The sequence below is a fragment of the Carettochelys insculpta genome, chromosome 29, assembly GCF_033958435.1.
Source record: "Carettochelys insculpta isolate YL-2023 chromosome 29, ASM3395843v1, whole genome shotgun sequence".
NCBI lineage: Eukaryota > Metazoa > Chordata > Testudines > Carettochelyidae > Carettochelys > Carettochelys insculpta.
This window is the reverse complement of record NC_134165.1, coordinates 3,533,010-3,560,384: the sequence shown is the minus strand read 5'-3', so window position 1 is coordinate 3,560,384 and position 27,375 is coordinate 3,533,010. Positions and strand designations below refer to the sequence as shown.

Sequence of the window (27,375 nt, the reverse complement as noted above, 5' to 3'; positions counted from 1 at the left end):
CGCGGGTGCCGAGGGGAGACCCGGCGGGGGCGGAGCGAAGGTTTTGGGGGAGGAGGAAACAATCTCCGTGGGAGGCGACAGCAACCAGCGCATCCTGCAATGCCCTTGCGCTGCCAGCGGCGCTTTTTCCCGGAGCCTGGCGGGGACCCTGCTGTCCCAGCCGCTCCACCCCCCAGTGAAGGGCTGTCCCCAGCCGGCATGCGGGGGCGCCGGGCTCTCTAGCACCCCAGCCCTGCAGTCTGGCAGGTGGGGTCCCCCCCAGCCCTGGGGCTTAGCGGGGGGCCCCGCCATGCGGGGGGCCCGGGATGGGGGGCCGGCGCCGTGGCGGGCGCTGTGCCAGGACAGCCGGGACCCCGAGCGCCAGAAGCACTGGGCCGAGCTCTTCGACCAGCTGGACACCAACAAGGACGGGCGGGTGGACATCAACGAGCTGCGGGAGGGCCTGGCGCGGATGGGCATGAGCGCCAGCTCCCATGCCGAGCAGGTGAGCTGGGCTGGGCTGGGGGGTGGGCCCTGCCGCGGGGGCAGCCAGGGAGGTGGGGGCCGGTCACGGCTTAGCCTTGCAGCGGGGAAACTGAGGCACGGCCCGGGGGCGGGAGAAGGGATTTACCCGCAGTGACTCAGTGGCAGAGCTGAGAAAAGAGCCCAGGAGTCCTGGCTCCCAGCCCCCCCCCCCCACTTTCCTCTAGCCCACCGGACCCCGCCCCAAACTCAGAGTAGAACCCAGGCGTCCTGGCTCCCAGCGGCCGGCTCTAACCACTAGACCCCACTGCTTCCTGGTTTGGGTACTGCCTGAGCCAGGGGCTCTGCCGGGGGGCTGGTGGGGCCGGGGCTGGCAGACCCTCCCCTGCCCAGGGCAGCAGGAGCAGCAGGCAGAGCTGGGGACAGGCAGTGGCCATGGGAGCTCCTGCCCTCTGGCCCCCAGGTGCATTGCTGAAGGGGTGAGGCAGGAACCCCACTCCCTGTGCCACAGTGATATTCAGGGGGCCCCAGTGTCTGGCAGCAGTGGGGACCCCTCAGCCACCGGCCTGGGCTCCCTGGCTGGGAGAGTTGCTTTGGGCTGTGCATGCCACCAGGACCCCCTTTTGTGCCCTGTGCTGAGGAAGGAGGAACTGCTGGGTCCCCTCCCCTGCAGCTCAGTGAGTGGGAAGATGGTTCCCCCATTTTGGTGACACTCTCAACTGAGGACACACACGGCGGGGGCGCACGCACCCCGGCCACGAGCGCACACATGGCTGCATGGGCACACACGCGTGATAGCATGCACCAGCACAGCTGTACGCGTGCAAACGTGCACGGCCCACGTGAGCACGCCTGCAAGTGTACCTGAACCTGGGCGTGCCCACAGGTGTCGCCACGAGGGGACGTGAGCCCACACTCACTTGTGCACAGCCAAGAGTCCTGGCTTCCCGCCTCCCCTGCTTCTACCCACTGGGTGCCCCTCCCCTGCTAAAGGCGGGAGCAGAAGGAACCCAGGCGTCCTGGAAGCCTCCCAGCCCCCTTGCTAGCCATTTGTCCAGAAAGCACGAGAGGGAGGGGTGCGTTCACCAATCTCAGACACCCTGGTGTGTAAATATCCGTGGGTGTGCCCCTCCAATCCCACAGCAGGCCTCTACCCTTCCCAGGCATGGCTGCAACCCATAGACGTATCTGCCTATTTCTCCACGTGCAAGCCTGTGTCTGTGCATATGTGGGCTCTTGTGTAGCCGTGCACGCACTCGAAACTGCATGTGCACGTACTGCTGGGTGTGCCCCCTCATGTGCCTGGATGCACATCCCTGTGCATGGGCATGCCCTGGTCTGTGAGTGGGACTTGGTATGCATGCGTTGCTGGGACCCTTTGCACACATGAGCACGGGGACGTGCAAGCCTGGGCGTGCTTTGTGGGCCTACCTGGGTGTGCCCTCAGGCGTGCATGTGCCCATGCCTCAGCCTTTAGGCAGGTGTGTGCATGGTCGTGTGCCAATATGCACGGGCTCACCTGCTCCTGTGCAGTCTCACGTCCATGCAGCCCGTGGCTGTTTTCACATTCACAAACACGTGCACGTTGGCTCGTGTGCCACCTCTGCCAGGCCCAGCCTGCAGAGGCTGGGGCTGGTGAGGAGCGGCCGGTAGGACTTTTGCAGTTTGGACTGACTCTGGCAAGCTGCGTCCGTTCTGCACCCCCAGTTCCGCCCACCAGCCCCAGCCAATTGGTTTGGGAGGACTCCAGCCAAGGCGGAGTGGTGGGGATCCCTCTGCTTAGGAAGCCGAGAGCCGGGGTGGGACGGAGCTGGTGGCGGGGGGGCAGAATGAAACCTGCAAGCGTGGGGAGGTATAAATAGGCCACGACTCATGGCTCTGGCCTTATTTTTAGCCCGTGGCCTGTTATCACAGAATCGCAGAGGCTGGGGCAGGAAGGGATCCGCCCCGGGCCATCGCCTGCCTCTAGACCTACACTCCTGCACAGGGAGTGACAGAACTAGAACCCAGGTGTCCTGACTCCCAATCCCCGCCCCCTGCCTCTTTCCCTGGGCTTGTGATGGAGCCCTGAGCTGACCCCTGCTCTAACCAGTAGCTCTTGCTCCCCTTGCACAACTGGGAAAAGAACCCAGGAGCCCTGCTTCCCAGTTCTTCCCTGCCTCGCTCTAACCACCCGCTCCTGCTTCTCTTGCAAAGCTGGGAAAAGAACCCGGGAGTCCTGACTCCCAGCTCTCCCACCCCATCCTGCTCTAACCATTAGGTCCTACTCCCCTCACGAAGCTAGGAAAAGAACTCAGGAGTCCTGACTCTCCGTCTCCTTACTCCAAGCCCTCAATTAGCTGTTTTCCAGCCTGTCACGATCGCAGATGCCTGGAAATGGCTCGCAGAGCAAGTGCCCGAGATGCGCCCTCATATCCATCCTGCCGCCCCAACCCCACCTCCTTCTCATCCTCTCATGTGAGCGGCTGGGATGTGCGTGTGAGCTGGGCCGGCATGTGAAATGTAAACAGAGCAAGCCGAAAATAGCCGGGCCTGATCCAGGCCTGAACCATCCCCTACTCACAAGGGACACGTGGCAGAGCCCGACAAGCTGGCCTGGGGTGGACAAGGGTTCCCTCTAATTTTAACATCCATGGGCGGAATAAATTTTATGTGTACCGAGGCATGTGCACAACCAATAGACAGACATGCTGCCCACTGGGGGCCTCTGCTAATCCACTCGGCAGCACCTGACTTTCTCCTGGGTGGCCGTCACAGTGCTCAGCTCACAGGAACACTGCCACGGACCCCTCCCACCACGAGGTCCCGTGGGATGTGGGGAGGACACAGAGGGTTCTTACCCAAAGCTCGCTTTGGCCACTAGTGGGTGAGGCCTGGTGGAGCCCAGACCCAAGCCCAGCCTAGTTCTGGAGTCCTGGGCGGGGGTTAGGGCAAGGGGCTGTGTCAGGACCATTGATTAGAGGAGGGACGCCAGGGAGTCAGGACGCCTGGGTTCTATTCCTGGAGCAAGTCCCTGCCCTGCGTCGTGCCTCAGTTTCCCCCGGTGGAAGTAAGGGTACTTTGCAGAGCTGGGTTTTGCAGGCTGGTGGAAGCTTGTCCTGTGACACTGGGAGCTTCACACATGGGCTGGCCAGGAGCCCATTGTGTGAGCAGCAGCCTCAGATGAGGCACAATAAACAACAGCTCTGACATTGTCAGGGCAGACGTTCCCAGGAGCACACGGCCTTGGCTTTTCCAGCACGGCCCTGGTCCACCCGCCTGTCCCGGCCTCCGAGGGCTGGATGGAGCTGCCCAAGGCTCCCTCCAGCTGGGGGCGGTTCCCTGCAGTTGGCACCGGAATGCACAGGAATCTGGGCTGAAAATGGTTCCACGAGCACTCGCACAAACACTATTACAGTTCACACGCACCCTTGCACCTTTGCCACTCACACAACTGCCCTCCTGCGTGCCGGCGCTCTCACACAGTAACACAGGACACCCGCCCTCCTCCCTCCCCCGAATGCATGTGCGTGCTCCCACAACCCAGAGCACACCGCCCCCAGGATGCTCCCCTGCTCTAGCCGCTAGGCCCCGCTCCCCTCTCAGCAGTCGAGGCGGCACGCGGGTGCCCGGTCCCAGGCGTGGGGGGCTGGCCCTTCCTCACAGCCATTGCGCCTCCCCACAGGAGATCCTGCGTGGGGGCGACACAGACCAGGACGGCAAGTTGGACTTCGAGGAGTTCACACGCTACCTGCAGGAGCGAGAGCACAAACTGCTGCTCATGTTTCACAGCCTGGACCGCAACAATGATGGTAGGAGACCCGCCCCCCCGCCACGCCCCCTCCCTGCCTCATCCCCACCTGCCCTCCCAGCCTCCCTGCCCCACTGCCTCCCTTTAAATCCCCCCATTCCTCCACCCCACCCCCTCCTTCCCCGTCCCTTCTTTTCGCTGTCTCCTCCCCCCACATCTCGACCCCCTTTGGCTCCCATCCACCTTCTCCCCACCCCACATTGCCGCAGGCCCTGCACTCAGTGTTTGGGAGTGAAGGGGGACAGGAGAGCTTGAGCCTGGGGATCTGGGTTAGGCTCCTTGTGTGGGTTCCCAGCAGCCCCTGGGGGCAGAGAGTAGCCGGGGAGCAGTGAAATCAGCCCCCTCCAGCTCCCCAGGGCCACCGTGCCCTGCCCCCTCCTGCTCCCCAGCCCTGCCCCCTCCTACTCCCCAGGGCCACCTAGTCCTCCCCCCACCCAACTCCTGAGGCTGTGCCAATCTGTCAGTCTGGGCATGGTGCTCAGATCTGAGCCCTGCACCTGGGGCTGGAAGCAGGGCCTGTATGCCAACTCCACACCTGCCAGGACCCCCTGGGAGCCGGGGGTGAAGCTTCGGGGCCCCCTTTGCAGGGCTGGAGTGAAGGAGAGCAGGGCCTTCCCCGGCTGCCGCAGGCCCCAACCCCACCTGGTCCCTGGGCTGCTCCGTCCAGGAGCTGCTGCTGTGTTTGGAGGGACGATGGTGGATGAGAGGGGACCAATGCCAGGCTCAGAACCTCCTGAGGCTGCTCCCACCCCTGCTCACAGGTGACGAGCCCTTGGCGGCAACACCCTAGTCTGCTCATTGTGCCCCAACCGGACACCCCAGCCCAGGGACTTGAGTAGTTAGAGCCGGACTCCTGGGTTCTCTGCTGGATTCTGGGAGGGGTTAGGCTGGGGGTGGGGCAGCAGTCAGGGCTCCTGGGTTCTCTGCCGGGTTTTGGGAGGGGTTAGGGTGGGGGTGGGGTGGCAGTCGGGACTCCTGGGTTCTCTGCCGGGTTTTGGGAGGGGTTAGGCTGCGGGTGGGGCAGCAGTCAGGGCTCCTGGGTTCTGTCCCCAGCTTGGGAGAGGGGCTGCCTGCCTGTCTCCCCACTCCCCCCGCCACCACGGGTACCGGCTGGTGGATTTCCTGCTGTGTTCGGCAATGGCAGGTGACCAGTGTTTCCTGTGCCTGGGGGTGCTGGGCTTGGGGCTGCGCAGGCCTGACGCAGTGCCCTTCAGTGACAGCCACAAGGGGAGCTGGTCCCCTAGAAAGATGGGGTTCAGGGTCGAGTCCAGTCAAGCCTGCGGTGTAAATATGGGGGGGCTCAGGTAGCTGGGGTGTAAATCCAAAGGGGTCCTAGTGAAATCAATGGGACAACTCTGCACATAACTGGAGGGAGTGGGACAGGAATACGTCCCAGTGAGTCTAGTGGTTAGAGCGGGGAGGGGAGCTGAGAGTCAGGACGCCTTACCATGGAAGGGAAGTGGGTCTCATGGTTACAGCTGGGAGGTTCTTGGCCCTGGCAGCCTTGCTGGGACGTCCAGCCCACGGGACCCTTGTCGGGGCCCTGGGACCTGTCATGCACCCAGCTGAGACCCAGCCAACTCGGTTCATGTGCTGAGCTGGTGGGGAGCAGGCAGCTAGATTAGAAGCAGCTTCCAAACGGAGACAGGGATGGAGCTGAGCTGGTGCCAGGGAATTAAATATCTCCAAGTCACTCAGTACACCCTCAACCTGGCTCTTTTTACTCCCCCCACCAGCTGGGAACTTGGGGGGGTTATTCCCCCAGCCCCTCCCCCCCAGGGTGAAGCCGGCGCCTGGCTCCCTACTGTGCCCCTTTGGCTGGGTCCCCTGGAGCGGCGGCAGGGGCCATTCCGTGTGTGGGCAGCAGGGAGATGAGAAGCAGGCACAGCTGGCGTCACGCCCTGGCAATTTTTAGGCTGGCGGGTGGGTGGCTTTTTAATCCTCCCCACGCTGACGCTGACAGCTCGGAGAGAGGCGCTGCCCCCGGCGCTCAGAGCTGCCCGAAGGCGGCACCAGGGGGCGCTGTGCAGGGGGGGGGTCCGAGCTCGCTAGGGGGCGCTCTCCCCTGGCTCTCAGTGCCAGCCCCAGCCTGGCACTAGGGGGAGCTGTGCTGCAGGGAGCAGGGTGGGGGCTCACTAGGGGGCGCTCTCCCCAGCACACGGTGCTCCCCCCAGCCTGGCACTAGGGGGCGCTGTGCCCCAGGGGGCAGGGCAGGGCCTGGTTGGGGGCGCTGTGCCGCAGTGTGGGGCCACTCCCCCATCCCAGTCAGGACTGGCCCCAACGCCCCAGGGGGAGGCGCTGTGTTACAGTGACGGTCGGGGCAGCAGCGGCCTTTACTGTAGCACTTTTCCAAGTGCGTTATTGGCCTCCATCCTTGAGTGAAATTCCACTGACCGCCGCTCCCCACGGCGGTTTCTTCTCGGTGCGGGATTCTGCTTCGCACCCTGTGCTGCAGTTCAGTGCGGGCAGACGGCCGCTGCCCCCCACCCCAGAAGTAGCCGCATCCCCAGAGCAGGTGTCCCCTGTGGCTGCCCTGTTCAGAAGCAGTTTGAGTTGAAAGTCGCTTGCAGATTGTATCTCGCGCTAAGCTACCATGGTAACGGGGATATTAGAATTAATGAGAGACGGAGATCTAGCCTGGGTGTTAATTATCATTCTCGTTACCATAGCACCTGAGTGCCTCATAAGCCCACTCTTCCTGCTTGGGAAACTGAGGCACAGAGCACAACAGGAGTCTGAATTAAACCCAGCCCCGCCGAGTCCCTGGTGTTCCATGCTGTCCTGCAGTGAGCAGCTCTAACCACTGGGCCATCCAGCCTGCCCATGCGGGGGGATGCTGTGGATGGATGGAGATAGGTTAAGTGCTGTCTCTCTGGCTCAGGGGTCACCGGGACAGTATAGGATAAAGGAAGGCTCTTGGGATAGGAGTGGTACTCTGGGGAACAAAAATGATTCAGGGGCTGGAGCACAAGACCTATGAGGAGAGGCTGAGGGATTTGGACTTGTTTAGTTTACAGAAGAGAAGACTTAGAGGTGATTTAATAGCAGCCTTCAACTTCCTGAATGGGAGCTCTAAAAAGGAGAGGGAGAAACTGTTCTCAGTGGTGGCAGATGGCAGAACAAGGAGTAACGGTCTCAAGTTACAGAGGGAGGAGTAGGTTGGATATTAGGAAAAACTACTTCCCCAGGCGGGTGGTGAAGCGCTGGAATGCGTTGCCTAGAGAGGTGGTGGATTCTCCATCCCTTGTGGTTTTTAAGTCCCGGCTGGACAAGGTCCTGGTTGAGATGACTTAGTGGGGGTTGATCCTGCTCGAAGCAGGGGGCTGGACTAGATGACCTCCTGAGGTCCCTTCCAGCCCTGGGATTCTGTGGGCGTGTGGGGCTGGCACTGCATGGATGCAAGGGTGGGAGCAGCAACGGTGGGGTGAGCGAATGGGGTTGGCTGGTGCAGGGGGGGTGGATGGGAGCGACAGAGGCAGACACAGCAGGCAGCTCCGAGCCTTCTCTGCCTTGTGCCACTCAGACCAAGGACTTCCTGGGGTCAGATCCCCAGACCCCAGGGATCACAGCCTGTCCCCCACCAGGCTCCCTGCCGCTAGCCGTCCCCAGCCTCCAGCCAAGGGCCCAGCAAGGGAATGAACCGGGAATTAACACGAAGGGCCTTAATTCTCCTCCGTGAGCTGAGCCCCTTATGTAAGAGGCACTGGCGGCAGCGTGCGGAGACGGCTCGTGGAGGCCTGAGGTTGTCTGAGCGTGGAGAGCCTGGCCCAGGTGAGGGGCCCCAGGGCCCCTCTCCCCCTCACCTGGCCAGGGATCCCCATGAGGAGCACAGATGCAGGGGGGCTGGCACTGAGGGAGTGGGTATGAACGCACTGCCCCCTGCTGGATGGAGCGGGCCAGCCCCAGCCGGCTGCAGCAGCCGGCCCGCCAGGGGCATAGGTTGTGCTCAGCTGAGACGGCAGCAGCTGGCCACCCGCTCTGGCAGCTTCCAAGGGCACCAGCTGACGGAGCAGGAGGCTTCAATCTCCGGCCCAGCTGAATGCGTTTCTCTCCCTCCCGTTTCCTGTTGCCTTTTTCCTCCACCCGGAGCCCGATTCTTTCACCTCCTCGCCCGCCTCTGTGCTGGCCCCAGAGGCAGCTGGGGGGGACCCTGCACGGGCAGCGGGGGTGTGCTCGCTCACGCTGGCACAGGTGCACTGAAAGAAGCCCGTTCATGCACGACACAGAGCGGTGGATCACCGTGCCGGGTCAGAGACACGCACGTTCACGATGCTTGAGCACGCACAGGCTTGTGCCCACGTTGGTGCATGGTGCCGTGTTCCTGCTTCCACAGCTGGAGTCCAGCTGTCCCCTCCCACCCTGGCCTGTCCCACCCACCCTAAAGACTTGTGCTGGGGGGCAGAGGCTCTGGGGGCTGCACAACAGCTGGCTGGAGGCCCCCCCAGCCCTGAGCGACAGGGATCCCCCTTCCTCCCCCACTGGGCGGCTCTGGTGCTTTAAGGAGCACCCGGCCCTCGGCTCCAGTGGCGTTTGGCCCCCAAGGTTGGCCCTGCACCCAGATCACCACTCCAGCCCCTTCTCTCTCTCTCTCTTCCAGGTGGGACACCGGCACCCCCTCCGGGGGGCTCATTGCGGGAACCTAAGTGTGGGGTAGGCAGATTCCTCTCCCCTCCCCCACTTACAGCATGCACTCCCCAACCCAGCCGTCCCAGTCTGATCTCCCTGGGCCGGCGAGGGGGGCGGGGGGGGATAGAACAGACCCTCCCCACCTTGTCACCGCCCCCCACCCCCGCCTGCTGTTCCATGGATGCTCCTTGTGTGCAGCTCTGTAGCCTGGTAGGAGCCCCCACCCGCAGCTTCCTCACCTCCCCCCGCACTGTGCCTGCTGACCTGCACCGTCCCTGTGCTTGTACCCAGGCCAGATCGACGTGTCCGAGATCCAGCAGACATTCCACACCCTTGGCGTCTACATCTCTCTGCAGCAAGCAGAGAAAATCCTGCACAGGTGAGAGCAGGGGCTGCCCGGGCACCCCCAAGCCCCACTCGCCGCCTCGGCTGGGCCAAACAGCCTGTGGGGGGCAGTGCTAAGATCCGGGGTGGGGCAGAGCAGGTGGGAGCTGCTGGGTGCCAGGACTCCTGGGTTCTGTGCCCAGCTCTGGGAGGGCAGTGGGCTCTAGTGGCTAAAGGGGCCGGGCGCCAGGGCTCCTGGGTTCTGTGCCCAGCTCTGGGAGGGCAGTGGTGCCTAATGGTTAAGGGGTCGGGTGCCAGGACTCCTGGGTTCTAGTCCCAGCTCTGCCATTGATTTGGGGATGGGGGAAATAATTCCCTGCTTCAGCTCCCCCTGCCTGTGACCTTGTGAGAATAAAACCTGTTTCCCGTCTCGGTGGCTGAGCGTCTGCCCAGCCGCCCATGCCCTAGCGCTGGCGCAGGGCGGGGGGTGGGAGACGGGGCATGGGAAGTGACCTTCACCCCGGCTGTGGCTCTCGCCCGCTTGCCAGCATGGACAGGGACGGCACCATGACCATCGACTGGCACGAGTGGCGAGACCACTTCATCCTCAACCCGCTGGAGAACATGGAGGAGGTCGTCCACTACTGGAAACACTCCATGGTGAGGAGGGGCACGCGCCAGCCCCCGGCTGGGACCCCAGACCCTGCCCCGGACAGTCCCAGGTCTCCCTCGCTCGCCACCAGGGCCTCTCGCCGCTCCAGCAATGGGCTGCGATGTATCTCCAGGCCCTTGGCTGAGCCCCACAGCCTCCCCGGAGGCCAGGAGGCAGGGCTGGGACCGGCCGGCAAGCTGGATCCCAACCAGGGGAGGGAGGGGAGAGCAGCTGGGAATCTGGGCTGCTGGGTGTTACCCCTGGCTCTGTGCGGCGTGTGCTGGGAGCTGGGGTGCCTGGGTTCTGTTTGTGTGTCCGTGACGGGTGTGGGGTTTAGTGGGTTAGAACTAGGGGGCAGGGAATGGAGCTCCACACCCCCACCTTCTCCCCAGGGAGCCGGGACCCAACCCATCCCTTTGCCCCAGCCCCACAGCGGACCTGCCCCCTTCTTAGCTGGCACTCGGAGGCCAGGGCAGCTGGGAGGAGGCGGGTGCAGGCAGAGCTCTCTCACTGCAGGGCTAATCTCCGCCAGTGATCAGCACAGGTTGAGATTTGCCGTTTATATTTAAACCTGATTTACAGGCGGCAGCCAAGGGTGGGTCACACCAGCACAGGAGCTAAAGGCTGGGACTCAGGACTCCTGGGTTCTGCCCCCAGCAGCGGGAGAGAAGCGGTGTCCAGTGGTTAGAGCGGCGAGGGGGCGGGGCAGCCCTGCCCCTCCCTGTGTCTGTTTCCAGCGGTGACTGGTGCTGGCGGGGGAGGCGATGCAGGGAGGGGGAAGGCAGGGGGGAATTTTAGTGGGGACGTGGGGGGGGCAGCGCACCTCCCAAATGCTGCTATGAGTCACCTTTGGCAGGTGCACCCCCGTGCCTCAGTTTACCCTCCCAATAACAGCAAAAGGAGGGTTGAGCTACAGGCATCTGTCCAAGTCCCTCCTCCACCTCCGAGCCCCCTAATCTCATTAGAAGGATTTCCAGGTGGCTTTATGGCCTGCCTGCCCTCCCCACCCACTCTCCCCTTCTGCCACTCGCCCAGCCATGGAGGAGCCCTCGTCGGCTGCAGGGGATGCAGTGGATGTGAGCCGGTCTGCCGTCAGCGGGCTCCGGGTGGTGGCCCGGATGTGGGAGGCTGAACAGAGGCACCTCCCGGGCTTGGAGTGTATCCTGGGGCATCCCCAAAGGGTAGGACATGGTTATTTTCACGCAGCGTCATCTTTCTCCTTCATTACACATTACTCCCTGGCTTGCTGGGAGGCTGGACTCTTGAGTTCCCAGCCCTGGGAAGGCAAGTGGGTCTAGTGGTTAGAGGTGGGGGGTCGGGAGTCCCAGCTCCTGGGTTTGATCTCCCATGCCCCTCTGAGAGCTGGGAGCGGGAGTCTAGTGAATTGGAGCAGGGAGAGGCTGGAATTCAGGGTTCTATTCCCAGCTCTGCCATTGTCTCTGGCTCTGAGAGGGGAGTGGTGGTCTAGTGGTTAGAGAAGGGAGCCTGGTGCCAGGGTTCCTGGTTCTATGTGTGTGGCTGTGAGGATCTTTGGGACTTTAATGGGTTCGAAGTAGGGGGGTGAGACCCACCCTTGCTCCGTGCCTCAGTTTCCCCACATGACAGGTGACGTGTGGTAGCACTCTGGGGGTGCACCTGCCAAAATTCAATTGCTAACTGGGGTGCCCCTGCATGCCACCTCCCTTCTCCTCTGGGTGGCCCTCCCTGGCCTACTCCCCCAGGCACCAGCTGCCTATGCCCCGTATATAATGGGGATGGCACCAGCCATTTGCAAGGCACTTGGCACGCCCCCTTGGTCCTGGGAAGATGCGTTACCAGGGCACAAGACAGCCACACGGACCTCCCAAGGGCTGGGTACACCTGGCTCTTTAATCCCACTGGAGGGGGCTCCGTCGTATATAATGGGGCCCCCCTCTGGGGCCCAGAGCAGACTCCTGCTTCTAGGAATAGAGACAGCTTAAATCCTTCCATGCTTGTAGAATCCCAGAACTGGAAGGGACCTTGAGAGGTCATCGACTCCAGTTCCCTGCCCTCCCGGTGGGACCGAGCACCACCTAGACCCTTCTTGAGTGATATTTACCCAACCTGCTCTTCGATATCTCCAGCGTTGGAGATTCCACAACCTCCCCGGGCAATTTATTCCAGACAGGTTGAGAGCTTTTCCCAACGTCCAACCTAAACCTCCCTGGCTGCAGTTTAAAGCCATTGCTCCTCATCCATCCTCGGAGCCCAAGGGGAACAATTTGTCTCCCTCCTCCTTGCAACACCCTTTTAGGTACTTGAAAGCTGCCCTCACGTCCCCCCTCGGCCTCCTTGTTTCCAAACTAAACAAAACCAAATTCTTTGAATCTTCTCTCGCAGGTCGTAGGTTCTAGACCTTTAATTACCTGAGTTGCTCTTCTGTAGCCCCTTGCTAGTTTCTCCACATCTTTCGTAAAACGTGGAGCCCAGAACTGTTCCGAGGGCTCCAACTGAGGTCTGAGCGGCACAGAGTAAAGCAGAAGAATTATTTCTCGTGTCTTGCTCCGGACACTCCTGTTAGTGCAGCCCAGAATCAGGTTTGATTTTTAGTTTGCAACAGCGTCACACTGTTCATTCATACGCAGCTCGTGTGCTGCTATGGCCGTGAGATCCCTTTCTGCAGTACTTCTAAACGGGGAGCCCCTTCCCAGTTCTCTGTCATCCCCCGCAGCTCATGCTCTCCAGCACATTCATATTTGCATCGCTCTTTGACCCCTCTCCGGTTGCCCTGCCTCTTTCCTGCAACGTGGGGCCCAGAACCGGGTCCTGTGCTCCCACCGAGGTGGAACCAGCCCTGCAAGTGAGAATCCCGTCCTGTGTCTTGCCCCCAATGCTCCTCTTCCTACCCCACAGGCCCGGCTTCGCTTTCTCACAGCCACATCGCGCCGGTGAATTATGTCGGCTACCAGTCAGAGTCCGGCTTTGGGGCACAGCAGTATGGGGAGGGAAGCACCCAGTGGTGACTGATGGGGCTTCTAGGGGGCACTGGCCCCACACCTCTGCCCTGCCCCCTCCCCTGCTCTGCCCACCCCCACCCTTGCCCCACCCCTGCTCCGTCCCCTCCTCTGCTCCGCCCCTGCAGACCTCTGCCCCCGAAAGTGCCACGCTGCTGGGGCGGTACATGTGACCCCCTGGGCACCCCAACGTGTTGCCCCTGTGCTTACCCAGACAGACACAGCTGGTAGGGCACCCGAAAACTTGGGGCACCCCCGGGTCTTAATATCCGCCCGCCAATCGGCCTCTCCCTGCTCTGCAGCTCGGCTTCCTCCCGAGAGGATCCAGTTAAGCGAAAAGTGGAAAAGCTGCCGGACGTCTTAGCAGACCCTGAGCCCCTGCAAGCTCCAGTCGAGCGGGAACAGAGCCACTGAACTGCATTTGCCAAGGCCAGGTCTACGCTGTCACTTTCCGAATTCACTCGCGTTCATCGACGGGAGCGTAGTTAAAGATCTCAGTTTTAAAACGGGTTTGCTGGGGGGTTGCCGAAGGCTGTAAAATCCCATCTCTAAGATCTCGGGGGCTCTCCCCGGCTGCTGTCGGCACAGAGGTGCCAGATTAATAGTGCTGCCTAGGGACCCGTAACTCCCAAGGAAGGCCCAGAAGCCAATGGCCACGAGTCAAAGGTCAAAGGCAGGGTTCTGGCTAATAGCTTCCATCACTGGGTAGAATAAATTTTGTTCTGTGCACCGACGAGTGTGCAGCGCTGCACCACCTGTAGACATGCTCACTGCCAGCTGGGGGCGCTCTGCCAATCAGCTGGACGGTACCTGAATCCCCCCAGGACAGCCACACAAGCGCTCAGCTTACAGGGAACGCCGAACTCCCTGGACTCACCTGCTGCTCGAGGGTCCAAGCCCCTGTAATGCAATCAGGCCACAGATTCCCCTGTGTGATGGGGTTCAGGGTCCCCAAGCTCTGCGCCCTGTCCGCAGGCAGGAGTGACTCTCACTCAGCAGGTAGAACAGGAAGCTTATGAGGCGCCAGTGGCCCAGCTCAGCACAGAGGTGTCAGTGCAGCCGGCAGAGACGGTCATTCCAACCCGCCCTGCGGAGAGGAGCCCCAGGGGTGCCCCTCTGGGGTGTAGCTTCCCCCCTCGCCTGGCTGGCTGCCTTCCCTCTCTCTCCCCGCTTCTAACTGCCACTTCTGATTCAAACCCAGCTCAGCTCCTCCCTTCTCTTTGTTGGGATCAGAGGTGTTACCTGCCAGCTTAGGTTACAGCCCCAGGGGGTCACCCTTAGCACATCCAGCCTGACTCTCTCACACGCACCCCCCCACTCCATCACACCTGCCACCCTGGTCCCCACCAGGTGTAGATGGCTTCCCATCAGCCGCCATTGGCCTGGGGGTGGCTGCCAGGGAGCACAGAGCCAGAGCGTGTGGGTGCTTCTCCTTGGCTGGGCCCAGTAACTGGGGGGGGCAGGGAATTGTCCATGGGGCTTTTCCCCGCTAGGGTGCGCCCGTTCCAATCCAGCTCCAGGCTTTCAGGCCCAAGCAGCATCGCCATCCGCTGGCAGGCGTGAAAGGAGTTGGCTGGTTCTCAGCTCCTGCTGTTGCCTTCAAGTGGCATCAGCCCAGCTCTAGCGGCCGTGCCAGGCACCAGGCAGCAGGTCCCTTGAGGGATCATACCCTGCTGAATTGTACCCTAGCTCAGTGCCTGGAGCCCTGGCAGGGACGCAGGCCCCCGGGCTCTGTTTCTGGCTTTACTGCTGGCTCGCTGGGTGGCATTCGGCAAGTCACCCGCGCACACTTCTGCTGTGCCTCAGTTTCCCCACCTGCAGAAGGCAGGTAAGGTTACTGGCCTCCTGTAAAATGCTTTGAGGTCAGCTGATAACAGCTCAATGGTGCTGCCCTTTGGGTGTTTCCTTCCAAGGCTCTGTACTGTCCTTGGGGTTTGGGTTCTGATCCACTGCCCCACACCCCACCTCTCTGGGCAGGTCCTGGACATCGGCGAGTGCCTTACAGTGCCTGACGAGTTCTCCGAAAAGGAGAAAAAGACGGGGATGTGGTGGAAGCAGCTCCTCGCCGGCGCCATGGCGGGGGCCGTCTCCAGAACCGGAACTGCCCCCCTGGACCGGCTGAAAGTTTTCATGCAGGCAAGTAAACCAAAGGCTCCCAAGTCCTTGTTCTGGTTGCCGCTCTTGGGAAGGGGCCTTATGCACCAGCCTGGCCTGGCCTGGCCTCACCATGTAGTGGCGCCAGTGGGCCTCTGCAGGCATGGAATATAACAGCCCCTGGGCTGAAGGCTGCCACTGCAGGGGCAGGGGACAGAGATGCAGCCCCTAATTCTGCATGCAGTTCTGAGCACCCCATTGCAAAAGGATGGAAGCTTAGAGATAGGTGGTGAGCCCAATTGATGGCCCCACCTGAGAGGTGGCTGCCTTGCAGCTCCGAATCCGCAGGCTTGGTACAACATCGCTGTGCAGCTCTTAACCAGCTGCTGGGCCCCACCCCAGAAGCAGCTGCATTCCATGAAGCTGGGCTTCCAGCCCGCCCCAGACAGAGTATCTTCCCCAGGCACTGATGCTGCAGCCTCTCTGGCACAGGTCCATGCCTCCAAGACCAACAACATGAATGTGTTTGGGGGGCTGAAAGGGATGATCCAGGAAGGGGGTATCCGCTCGCTGTGGCGTGGCAACGGGATCAACGTACTGAAGATTGCACCTGAGTCTGCCATCAAGTTCATGGCCTATGAGCAGGTGGGTGCTGGGGGTGGGGGCATGGACCTGCAGGGGGACGCCAGGGTGTCCACACTCTCCCCCAGCTAGGGAGGCAACCCAGAAGTCCTGGCTCCCAGCTCCCCAAGCCTAATCCACTAGACTCCAGTGCTGGGGGCAGAACCCAGGAGTCCTGGCTCCCAGGCCTATGTCCAAGCACATCGAAATGCAGACAGCCTCCGCCTGCCCACCGCTCCAGTACCTCCAGCCTGGGACTTTTTGCCCACTAGAAGGTGGGGTGGGGATTGGAAACTAGAAAAGTCCTCCAGGCACCAGCGATTGTTCTGCTGTTTCTTGTCCCAGATCAAGCGAGCGATTCGTGGGCAGCAGGAAACGTTGCGGGTGCAGGAAAGATTTGTGGCCGGCTCCCTGGCTGGTGCCACGGCTCAGACAATCATCTACCCCATGGAGGTAAGGCTCCCACAGAAGCAGAGGCACCTCCAGGAGGCACAAATCCAGGGTGGCAGCTACAGCCCTGCCACCTTGATAGCTCTCCTGTCCTGTATGAAAGCAGGGCCTGCAGGGAGTCCTCAGAGGAATGGTTAAAGGACAGACCTGCCGTTCAATGGACCTGATAGCTGGCCCCAGCTCTGCTACTGACCAGCCGTGTGACCTTGGGCATGTTCCTCAGCCTCTCTGCTTCAGTTTCTCTAGCTGTACAATGGGGATAATAGAAGCAGGCGCTGTGTCCTGCCTGAGGATAAACCCACTGAAGACCAGGAAAGATCAGAGTCTGCAGTCATGGGATAAGTACCTGTGCACTCAGTGGAGTGACTCAGTGGAGGTCCTGCTCCACCCCAGAGGTGGCTGCCTTTCAATATTGGGCAAGCCAGTGCTGTGTGGCTGCTTGCCAGTGGTTGCGCCCCACCCCAGAGGCAGCTGTGTTTCAGAGGTGGGCAAGGCCCCCGGCCTACACCGCTGTTGCTGAGGAACCTGTTCCCCCAGGTGCTGAAGACCCGGCTGACGCTGCGGAAGACGGGTCAGTACGCAGGGATGGCGGACTGCGCCAAGAAGATCCTGCAGAAGGAGGGAATCCGGGCCTTTTACAAGGGTTACCTGCCCAACATGCTGGGCATTATCCCCTATGCCGGCATCGACCTGGCTATCTACGAGGTCAGCGCCCACAGGTGCCCAGGTCTCCGGACCAGATGGGAGGGGCGGAGCTTGTTTGCTCATAGGCTCCTCCCCCCACTACTGGATGGAGGCGGCTGAGAATGGACACACTTGTCATGCGCTGGAGTCCTGTCTCCCAGCCCCGCCCCTATCCGCTCTAACCCCTAGACCCCACTCCCTTCCCAGAACTGGGCACAGTGTCTAGGACTCCTGCCTCCCAGACAGACCTGCCCCTGTGCTCTAACCCCTGGACCCCACTCCCTTCCCAGAGCTGGGCGCAGTGTCTAGGAGTCCTGCCTCCCAGACAGAACCCCCCCCAGCTCTAACCCCTGGACCCCACTCCCTTCCCAGAACTGGGCACAGTGTCTAGGAGTCCTGCCTCCCAGCTGGCCCCGCCCCCCCCCACTCTAACCACTAGACCCCACTCCCTTCCCAGAGCTGGGAATAGAACCCAGGGATCCTCCCACCCAGTCTTCCAGCAGCCACCCATTATTCCGTCCCTCTGCTGAAGCCCCCCGCCCCCAGCACCCATCCACCCCTTCCTCAGCTCTCCTGTTCTCCTGCCTGCAGACGCTGAAGAACATGTGGCTTCAGAAATACAGCAAGAACACGGTGGATCCAGGCATCCTGGTGCTCCTGGCCTGCGGCACAATATCCAGCACCTGTGGGCAGATAGCCAGCTACCCCCTGGCCTTGGTGAGGACCCGGATGCAAGCCCAAGGTGAGATCGGGGGGGGGCCTGCACTGAGCAAGGATGGGGCCATGGTGCAGATGCCATGGGGGTGGGCACAGCCTAAGGCCTCTCAGAGCATCCCCAGGCAAGACCCCCTAGCTGACGCAGCTGCTCTGTGAGCTAGGAGCACATCACCTTGGACCAGCGGGGACCAGGCAGGAAGGGACAGTCAGGGACCACCAGCAGCCGCTGTTCTGGTCTGGCTCCTCTCCATCTCTGGGGTCACCCCAGCCCTGTACAACGTTTCCGTGCCCGGCCGTCATGCTTCTCCCCAGAGGCAGCTGCATTTCCATGCCGAGTGAGCTGTCCCTGTGCCAGCTAGCTGCACGGCTGGTACTCACCTGCTGCACCATGCCTTTGGGGCCCTCCACCTGGCTCCCTGCGTCAGTGAGAGCAGCCTCGGGGCTGCTCTAATTCATGCTTTATCCCCCAGTGGTGCTGAGAGCCAGACTGGGACAAAGTTCCCTAAAAATGGGGGGCGGTGTCTCTTCCCCAGGGAGATTCTTTGGGGTCCTCCCTAGCCTGAGTGCAACCAGACCGCCGACCCTGCTAGGGGGGTGCAGCGAGGGTGACTCTGACAGGGCCTGACCGGGACCCTTTCTCCCCCAGCCTCCATTGAGGGTGCCCCTCAGCCCACCATGCTGGGGCTTTTCCGGCACATCCTGTTGCGGGAGGGGGTGCTAGGCCTGTACCGGGGCATCGCCCCCAACTTCATGAAGGTGATCCCAGCCGTCAGCATCAGCTACGTGGTCTACGAGAACATGAAGCAGGCGCTGGGCGTGACCTCCAGATGAGCCCGCTGCCCCGGCGTGGCAAAGGATGCCAGCACCCCAGGCCCGTCCCCAGGCCCCTCGCTGTGGAGCGGGGCCGGGGGGCGTGGATTGCAGGGGGGTGAAGGGAGACCCTGCGAGAGCTCAGCTGCACCCCAACCCCTGCCCATCTGAGGCCAGCAGGACTGAGCCGCTCCAGAGGACCAAACCCTGGAGGAACCCCTGCCCCGAGCTCTGCCGTGCAGTGTGCGGGCAGTGAGCAGCCCGGGGGGGCTTGGGGGGGTTAGAACAAGGCTGAGGTTTAGGCTGATTTTAAGCGGAAACTCGACAAGACCCCCCGCCCACAAGCTCTGCTGAGGGGGCGTCGCTCCTGGAGGCGTGTGACCCATGCACAACTTTTTCCCTGCACCAGGGGCGATGCTGCCCCCGGCCACTGTCAGGCCCCCGAGCACTGGCTGACATTGTACTGCCACTGGATTCCAGTGGAGACTCCTCCAATGAACCCCTGACTCAGCCCTGACCCAGGATCCTTCCAGTCAGCACTGGATCCCAATGGAGAATCTGTCACTCAGCACCGACACTGGATCCCTCTGATCAGCACTGGATCCCAGCAGAGACGCAGTCAGCACTCCCCACCCAGCACCAACACTGGATCCCAGCAGAGACTCCTCCAGTCAGCACTCCCCACCCAGCACCAACACTGGATCCCAAAGGAAACTCCTCCAATCAACACTCCCGCCTCAGCACCGACACTGGATTCCCCCAGTCAGCACTGGATCCCCAAGGAGAATCGTCCAATCAGCACTTCCAACTTAGCAGGGACACTGGATCCCTCCAGCAGCACCTCCTGATTCAGTGCAGTCACTGCATCCCCCGGAGAGCCCTCCACTAGCCACCCCGCTTCCCTAGCCATGCCCCTGGACCGCACTGGCCCCCCTTCTGCAGAGAGGGACACCCCCAAGCAGTGTTACTAGATCCCAGCTGAAACCCCTGCAGCTCTCCCCAACCCAGGCACTGCACTGGGTCCCCGCAAGGCGCTGCAGCCTGAAACACCCATTCCCAAGAGCAAGCCTGAGCTCGTGTGAATTGCCGCCCCCTGTTTCTGTGCCGCTGCCTAGGTGGGGGGCAAGGAGCCTTGGCCCTGGCAGCTGTCCAGGGAAGCCAGACAGCCTCAGCGGTCAGCCCTGCACACACCAAACTGCCCGGGGCAGGTGGTTGGCGCAGGGCGTGGCTGTGGCATGATGAATGCAGCACCGCTGGGCTGGCCTAGCTAAAAGCTGAGTGGTGTGGGCGCAGGAGTGCTGGGGGATGGGTCAGGCTGGGAGCCTCCCAGGCTCACTGGCCGGAGGGGTTCAGCCAGAGCTCGTGGCCCCATGGAGCCAAAGCCAGGCCCCGGATTACCCCAGGTAACAATGCCAGGGCAGCTGGGGGAGCTTCCCCTCCAGCAGGGGGGCAGCGCGGGGCACATACCGCCCAGCCGCTCTGACCTTCCCCTCCAGCAGGGGGGCAGTGCGGGGCACCCACTGCCCAGCCGCTCTGACCTTCCCCTCCAGCAGGGGGGCAGCGCAGGGCACCCACCGCCCAGCCGCTCTGACCTTCCCCTCCAGCAGGGGGCAGTGCGGGGCACATACCGCCCAGCCGCTCTGACCTTCCCCTCCAGCAGGGGGCAGCGCGGGGCACGCACCCCCCAGCCTCTCTGACCTTCCCCTCCAGCAGGGGGCAGCATGCCAGGCACACAGCAGCCTCCCCCCATTACACACCTCTCTCCACAGGGGGGGCAGCATATACAAGCCCAGCTCCCCCCATGCACATGGCTGGTGGGAGAGACAGTGGGTCCAGCCGGGGGGCAGCATTTTGCACACACCCGCACACCCCTCTGCCCCCCAGCCCCAGGCGCATGAGCTGTTCTAAGGCAGCATCCCTCACTGTGCCCCCACAGTCTGCAGTAAGAATCCAGCCCGTGGGGCAGCACCCCCCCCCCGTGGGGCTCCCCCTCTGGGAAGCACCAGCCTGTTTTGCTTCGGGATGGATTTAACTTGGCGTCCTGATGGACTCTGTCAGGTTTTCTCTGGCCGCCTCCTCCCCATGTACTGAGGCAGGGAATATCCCCCCGCCCCATGCCAGGGAGGGGAGATGCTACAGACAGAAGGTACAAGGGCTAATATTCCTTTGTTAGTGTGTGTTCGGTCCCCGCCCGCACCAGGCTGTCCAACCATTTCTTTGCCATGGGCCCTGCAGAAGCTGCTTGGACCCCACCGCAGAAGCATCTACCCGCAGCTCCAGCCTTGGATGAGGATGTTTTCTGCACACGTCCTGGGCCGGCCTGCCCCTCGGCCGGCCTGCTGACGCCAGCTCGGAGCCAAGGCAATGAGCAGGGGTTGAGATAGGGGCTACAAACGGCATTAATCCTGCGAGAGGTAGGGGTGCCCTAGACTCCCCGGCGGAACAGGGACATGGGTTGATTAGCCCATAAGAACAGCCACACTGGGTGAGCCCTACAGTCCATCATGCCCAGTATCCCGTCGTCCGGCCCTGCCTGGTGCCAGGTGCTTCCGAGGGAACGAACAGACCAGGGAAACTGGCGAGGGATCCCTCTGCCCGGCCTCGGGCTTTGGTTTGCAATGGAAGAGGTGTCGGGGCTCAGGGGAAGTTGATCCCGAGCCACAAGCCATGTATTTACTCTTGATACGGATGCGTATCGGGGGGGGGGGGGCCGTGTCAGTCTGTCCCTGAACAAACGAGGGCGAAGACCCCTTTCGTCAGCTGCATCTGCCCAAGCAGGTCTTTGCCCAGGAGAGCTTGTGCTCCAAAACAATCTGTTAGTCTCTCAGGTTGTTAGCACTGATGTGGGCAGCTCAGAGGCGTTGGAGCAGGGGGCTACCATGCCCTGGCACGCAGGAAGCAGGGCCTGGCCCCCCAGTGCCCCACCCGCAGTCCCAGCTCAGGGAGGATCCATTCGTGCTTGGGAAGGTAGGCGGAGAGAGATCTAAGTAATGAGCCCTCCCAGCACAACCCCAGGGAGAAGTCTGGGTGAAGCACCTTCCTCCTGATCATAGGCTGGGACCAAACCTGCCACCAAACCCAGGCCCCTTTGCTAACTACAGGCTCCCAAAGTGCTGTGCCCAGTCTGCCTGACAGATGGCATCAGCGAGCATTTGGCGGGGGGGGGCGGGGGGAGGCAGCCGCAGGAATTAGGTGCAGAGGGTGCATGGGGGGGTGGAGGGCACCCGCCCTCCTTGCACTGAGAGTGGGGGGATGTGTACACAGGGCGGCGGGTGCAAAATGCTGCGCCAAAGCCGGTGCGGGAAGGCAGGAGCAGGTGCTGAGGCCTGGGAAAGGTGTGACGGGGATGGGGAAGGAGCCCAGGGGGCAGGACACGGCTGGTAGAGTTGGGGGACTGAGCAGCCTTTTACTCTGATTTACTCTCTCCTTGCCCCGCTCGAGGTGGGTGTGAGGAGCGCTGCAAAGGGTTAAGGAGAGGGGAGGGGGCAAACAGGCTTCCCACGGGGCAACGGCTCCCTGGTCAGTAGAGGGCGCTGTGAGCTCCCGGGGCCCTTGGGGGTGGGGGCAGAGGGCGAGTTTGGCCGCCCAGCGACACCCCGAGGACGGCTGACACCCGAACGGAGCCAGGCCCCTGCAGGACGCCCGCCCCATCTCGGCTCGGCTGGGCTCTGCCCCCGTGCTCGGCGCTGCACCCCGGGCGCTGCCACGTTAAAGAGAAACGAGCTAATAAAGTTTTCTAAGCTTTCCTCTTCCTTCCATCACTGGGGGGGGAGCGGGGACAGAGCCATGGATCAGCGCAGCCCCCTTCACTGGCAAGGCCCCAGCACCCCTCCCGGGGCAGCCACCCCGTCCCAGCCCTTGGACTAATCAGGCTGTCCGTGCCCCAGTTTCCCCTGAGCTACCTTTCCTTTCGCCCATTAGGTGTCTGTTTAGCTGGGGCGATGGGGTGGCACCACCACAGGTCTGTACAGGGCCGGGGCCGTGTGGCTGTGGAGCTTGTACCAGCACTGGCAGTCAGGCCAGTAGGGGGCAGTGTGACACCCAGGGGTGTTCCTGCACCAGGGAGCGAGAAATCAAGCTGCCTCCTCTGTCAGTCCAGCTACGGGGGAGGCTCCTTCGGGTGCCTGGGAGCCGCTGAGATTTGAATTAGCACAGGAGCTAGAGATGGCTGCCCCCCCCCCCCCCCGCCCCACACCAGCCTGCCAGGTTTGCTCCCACGGAGACCATCCAATTGCCTGGCTGAGAAAGAAACAAGATGAGGGTTTGATTCCAGCCACCGAGCCCTTGAGTTGCATCGCTGTGCTCGGACCGTGCCTCAGTATCCCCCAGCCTGCAAAGTGGGGTGGTGGGGAATAACCCTGACGTGGCTTGAGGTAGGGTCAAGCCGAGGCCACCTATGTGCCAGCCAGGTGCACCAGACTGTGTGTGGGTGGTTAGCCCCCCCCCCCCCGAAAGGGGCATGCGAAGGGCACGCTGGGCATCGCATGCACATCTCAGCAAGTGCACAGCTGGTATGTGGCCTGTCACGCACAGGGAACTCTCCCTCGGCTGTTAGCACTACAGGGGCTATGACACACAGTAAGGCAGTGCATCGCTTTGCCATGAGGCTACAACTCAGCGCTTACCCTTTCCATTAGCTGGGTGGTGGTGCGGGGGGGGGGGCGGGAGTCATGACCCTCAGTGGGCACCCAAAGCAGTATCCTTGGCACGGTGTGCTCCATGAGCCCCCAGTGACCCCCTTGCCAAGCCCACCATGGCAGCTCCACTGAGGCACAACCCCCATCATCCTTGCAATGTTGGCTATGTTGGTGCAAAGCAGAGCCACAGGGAGGAGGGGGCGCCCCCCCCCCCCCCCCCCATGAGCCATCCCCCTGTAGGCACATGTCCCTGGCGACTCTCAGCTCAGCAGAACGGTGCCTGGCCTGTTGCCGGGGGGGGGGGGGGCGGTGTCACTTTAACAAGCGGGGACCAGGCACAAAGAGGCCCAAATGAATGCAGCCAGCACGGGGCAGACTGGCAGCGCCATGGGGCCACAACCCCACCAGCAGTTTAGCATTCCAGCATGGGGGTGGCCACCCGAGGGCACCCAGTGGCCCGGTGCAATGGGGCAGCCTTCTCCACTGGCATCTCGGGCCCTGTTGAGCTGCTGCAGGGTAAACCACCCCCCCCCACCCCCCACCCCCACTCACACAGCAAAGCCCCTCGCCCTCCCGGCACATGCACCCCAGAGTCTGTGCCGCCACAGCGACCCCGTTTGCAGGACTACTGGGCTGGGCATGGTCCAGCTTGAGCGGAGAACTTTTCCCGGATCAACCCAGGGCCGTGCCATGTGGATCCGCTCACCAGAGGTGGCTGTGGAGACCAGGGCTTGACCAGGGCTCGATAAAGTCACAGAGGTTCGGTCTATCGATGGCTGTTAGCCAGGCTGGGTAGGAATGGCGTCCTTAGCCTCTGTCTGTCACAGGCTGGATATGGATGACGGGCGTGGGGGTCACTCAATGACAACCAGTTTTGCTCTTTCCCTCTGGGGCATCTGGCATTAGCCACGGCCGGAAGACAGGACACTGGGCTTGCCGGGCTGTTGGTCTGACCCAGTGTGGCCGTTCTTATGATGCGCCAAAGGCCATCACACGTTTGCTGGCTGACAGCCAGCGAGGGCAGGCACAGGTTTTGATTTTTCCCTGCAAAAGGATTTTTTTGTTTGTGTTTTGGAATTCGGGGGGATGAGCGCTGGGGGCCGGGGGAGGGGGTGGGGCGCGTGTGTAAGGAACTGTCCAGCTCATACAACTGGTTGTGGTCACAGAGTAACGGGTCTCTTGTCTGGGTTTCTGCCTGGCTGAAACTGGAAAGTTTTGCCCCCAGAGAGTTTTTCTTGGACTCTGCATGAAAGAAAATGACGGGGGGGCGGGGGGGGGGGGGAGAGAAGGGGTTGGATGGTTGTTTGAGGAAAAGATTCACTGAACTGGAGAAAGGCCCAGGTGAAGTTTTCCACATAGCACTGCAGCTGTGGTGCATCATGGGAGTTATAGTTCACCTTCTTCATGCTCCTGTTTGCCTCTATGAGCCAGACTACATGTCCCATGATGCACCACGGTCTCCCTTAAAGTGGAGACTGACCACTGTGCCTCTTGGGCATTGTAGTTCAATTTCCTCAGAGCCCTCATTTTGCAAAGGGGGGGTGGGGCGTCCATGACCAGCCTTCCGCTTCCTTGAGGCAAGAGGGCAACATTTCCAAATAAGAATCCATGCCGTGTGCCCAGCTCTGCAATTGGTCGGCTGGATGACAGTGGGGCTGTCATGTGCCCGTCCCGTGCCTCAGTTTCCCTGTGTTAACAGGTAGGTTTAATGGCACTGACCTTTTTTCGGTTAAGGCACGTTGAGAGCCGTGGATGAAAAAAACCCCCAGAGACGAGCAGGTTAGACAAACACCTGTCAGGGATGTGCTCTGGCTGGTGCTCGGTCCGGCCATGAATGCAGAGGACTGGCCTAGATACCCTCTGCAGATCCCTGGCCTGGCCTGGAATTCTTTGATTGGTTTCGACCTGGGCTTCCCAACCCCCCACCCAGTCACCCCCCACCCCCCATTGCCAAGCCCACCCCCAGCAGCTCCTGCAGCAAAAGGGGGGGGCCCTCAGGACACCTAGGCGCAGCGGCGTGTGCTGCAGAGAACGGTCCAGCATGTGCCCGGCCATGCAGACTGCTGAATATTTGCCGCCCCTGCCTGCCCCTTTGCCGAGCGAGACAAGCAGCGCTCCCGGGCCTGCTGCCGCTGCATTTGCATTGGCGGCTCAGCCAGGTTCCTGCCAAAGGAAATTCTAACAGCAGGCGCCGTCCTGGGCACGTGGGCTCCCCCGCCCCAACCCCCGGCTGGGAAAGTGGCCACATTGATGCACTGGAAATTATTAACTGACTCACAAGTGGTGGCGTCATTTGCACAGAGCAGGGGCTGTGCGGGAGAGCACATGAGGGGAGTTAATTCTGTCCTGCTCAAGGGCCTGGCTTGGTGGAAGGAAGACAATGCACAGACCCTGACTGAGATTCAGGGCCCTGTTCTGCCAGGCCCTGCACAGATCCTGTCCAGAATCAGGGTCCCACTGTGCCAGGCACTGCCCAGTCCCCAACCGAAATCAGGGCCCTGTTGTGCCAGGCGCTGCCCAGGCCCCAACCGAGATCAGGGTCCCACTGTGCCAGGCACTGCCCAGACCCCAACCACAATCAGGGCCCCGTTGTGTCGGGCACTGCCCAGTTACCTAGTCAAGAACCATTCTGCCCCAAAGCTTTTCCAATGAAGCTGGTTGAACTGTTAGGGCTGGAATATTTTTTTCAGCCACACACGCTGATTCCATGACACCGGACCCTTTCTCCTGTTCACACAGGGGCTGGGTGTTTTTTTTTTGCATAGAAAAACAAAAGGCAGAACACGGCACAACGTCCCGCCTGGGTGTTGCGTTACTTCCTTCCATTTAAGTTTTTTTTTTCACCTAACAATTGAAAAAACCCTCAGCTAAAATAAGCCACCGTCCTGATGGAGCCAACGCAAACCCCTGCCCCATCCGCCTGCCTCTGCTGAGAATTGTGAAATGGTTTCTTCACAGCGATGAACCTGAATGCGGGGGGCGGGGGGCTAATTTTGCAGCAAAGCAGAAACACCCTCATCAGCCAAGCTCTAGCTTCCAGTCGAAACAGACAAGCCCAAGGGAAGGGTTCGCAGAGCCTTGGTTGGGGAAACTGAGGCACAGAGCGGGAGGAACTGAGCTCAGGCTAGCGCTCTCCTGGGTTTCATTTCCCTAAGGATGGCGAGCGGCTGTTCTCAGTAGTGGTGGATGGCAGAACAAGGCGCAATAGGCTCAAGCTATGGCAGGGGAGGGAACTCTAGGTTGGATACTAGAGAAAAACTGTTTCCTCAGGCAAAAAGCAGTCAAGTTGCACTTTAAAGACTTGCAAAATAGTTTATTAGGTGAGCTTTCGTGGGACAGACCCATTTCTTCAGACCATAGCCAGACCAGAACAGACTCAATATTTAAGCCAGAGAACCAAAAACAGTAAGCAAGGAGGACAAATCAGAAAAAGATAATCAAGGTGAGCAAATCAGAGAGTGGAGGGGTGGCGGGGAAGGTCAAGAATTAGATTAAGCCAAGTATGCAGATGAGCCCCTATAGTGACTGTTTTTGGTTCTCTGTGCCTTAAATATTGAGTCTGTTCGGGTCTGGCTCTGGTCTGAAGAAGTGGGTCTGTCCCACGAAAGCTCACCTAATAAACTATTTTGCTGGTCTTTAAAGTGCTACTTGACTGCTTTTTGTTTTGATAGTGTATAGACTCGCACAGCTCCCTCCCTGTTACTGTTTCCCCAGGCAGGTGGTGAAGCCCTGGAATGTGTTACCTACAGAGGTGGTAGCATCTCCATCCCTGGAGGTTTTTAAGTCCCAGCATGACAAAGCCCAGGCTGGGCTGATTTAGTCGGGGTTGATCCTGCTTTGGGCAGGGGGCTGGACTCGGTGACCTCCTGAGGTCCCTTCCAGCCCAGGGATTCTAGGCTTCTGAAGGAACCGGCTGTCTTGCTTTTTCTTTCAGACACATCCTTTGCGTCCCCGGCGGAAAGAGTCCAAGACGTTGGCCATAAGTGAGCAGCACAAAAAGGCAGCAGCTCCTGGAACGCTGCCCATCTTTAATTAGCCTGATCCTACTGACAACTCACCTCATTAGCTTAGACCCCACCCCCGCCCCATCCCTGCACAATAAACACCAAGAAATCATTAGCCTGGCAGACAGCACTTTTTTTCCCGTGGGACCATGAATATGACCACAACCTTGCCAGCAGATTTCCTGCTGATCTGCCCCACCTCCCGCAAAGAGCTCCTCTGGAAGCAGTTGCTTGGAGGAAACCCACACGCCCAGGGAATTAGAAGTTTGGTACGTCCCTTCCCGCACGCTGCCCTCTTTGGAAAGGGGAAAAAAGAAAAGCAGCCGGCTGGAGGAATTAACACCGGCGCTGTGGGTGCCAATCCCACCCTTGAAGGACAACCCATCGTGTTTCCAGCTGTGATGGATTTTTTTTTCCTCCATCGTTTGCACAACACCGCAGACGCAGGCTGGGCCGGGCCCACTGACGGACCAGGCTGTTGGTTTACATCGGTCTGAGATTTTTTCTGTTTAAAATCAAGGGGAATTTT

The 27,375-nt window shown here is 61.1% G+C and overlaps 1 protein-coding gene across 5 annotated transcripts; it reads left to right on the top strand.

Moving 5' to 3' along the window:
• Positions 1–83: 83 nt before the first annotated feature.
• SLC25A23 (solute carrier family 25 member 23) lies at positions 84–26,934 on the top strand. 5 transcript variants are annotated; one of them, XM_074980345.1, is made up of 10 exons: positions 84–484; positions 4,127–4,253; positions 9,170–9,257; positions 9,751–9,862; positions 14,807–14,965; positions 15,416–15,568; positions 15,890–15,997; positions 16,532–16,699; positions 17,270–17,420; positions 26,777–26,934. In XM_074980345.1, exons 1-10 carry the CDS (start codon positions 290–292, stop codon positions 26,827–26,829), a joined length of 1,314 nt encoding a protein of 437 aa, XP_074836446.1. In that variant the 5' UTR covers positions 84–289; the 3' UTR covers positions 26,830–26,934. The 5 variants fall into 5 exon arrangements, with proteins under 5 accessions (XP_074836446.1, XP_074836447.1, XP_074836445.1 ...); XM_074980346.1 differs by lacking the exon at positions 26,777–26,934 and adding an exon at positions 18,615–19,905; XM_074980344.1 differs by lacking the exon at positions 26,777–26,934 and adding an exon at positions 18,042–19,905 and having other exon boundaries at positions 85–484.
• Positions 26,935–27,375: the final 441 nt, after the last annotated feature.

Excerpts from the sequence above, each read along its gene's own strand:
- SLC25A23 (XM_074980344.1), top strand. The coding sequence starts at position 290 with ATGCGGGGGGCCCGGGATGGGGGGCCGGCGCCGTGGCGGGCGCTGTGC. Across the intron at positions 14,966-15,415 it reads GGCTGAAAGTTTTCATGCAG|GTCCATGCCTCCAAGACCAA; the intron begins GCAAGTAAACCA and ends TCTCTGGCACAG. Across the intron at positions 15,569-15,889 it reads AGTTCATGGCCTATGAGCAG|ATCAAGCGAGCGATTCGTGG; the intron begins GTGGGTGCTGGG and ends TTCTTGTCCCAG.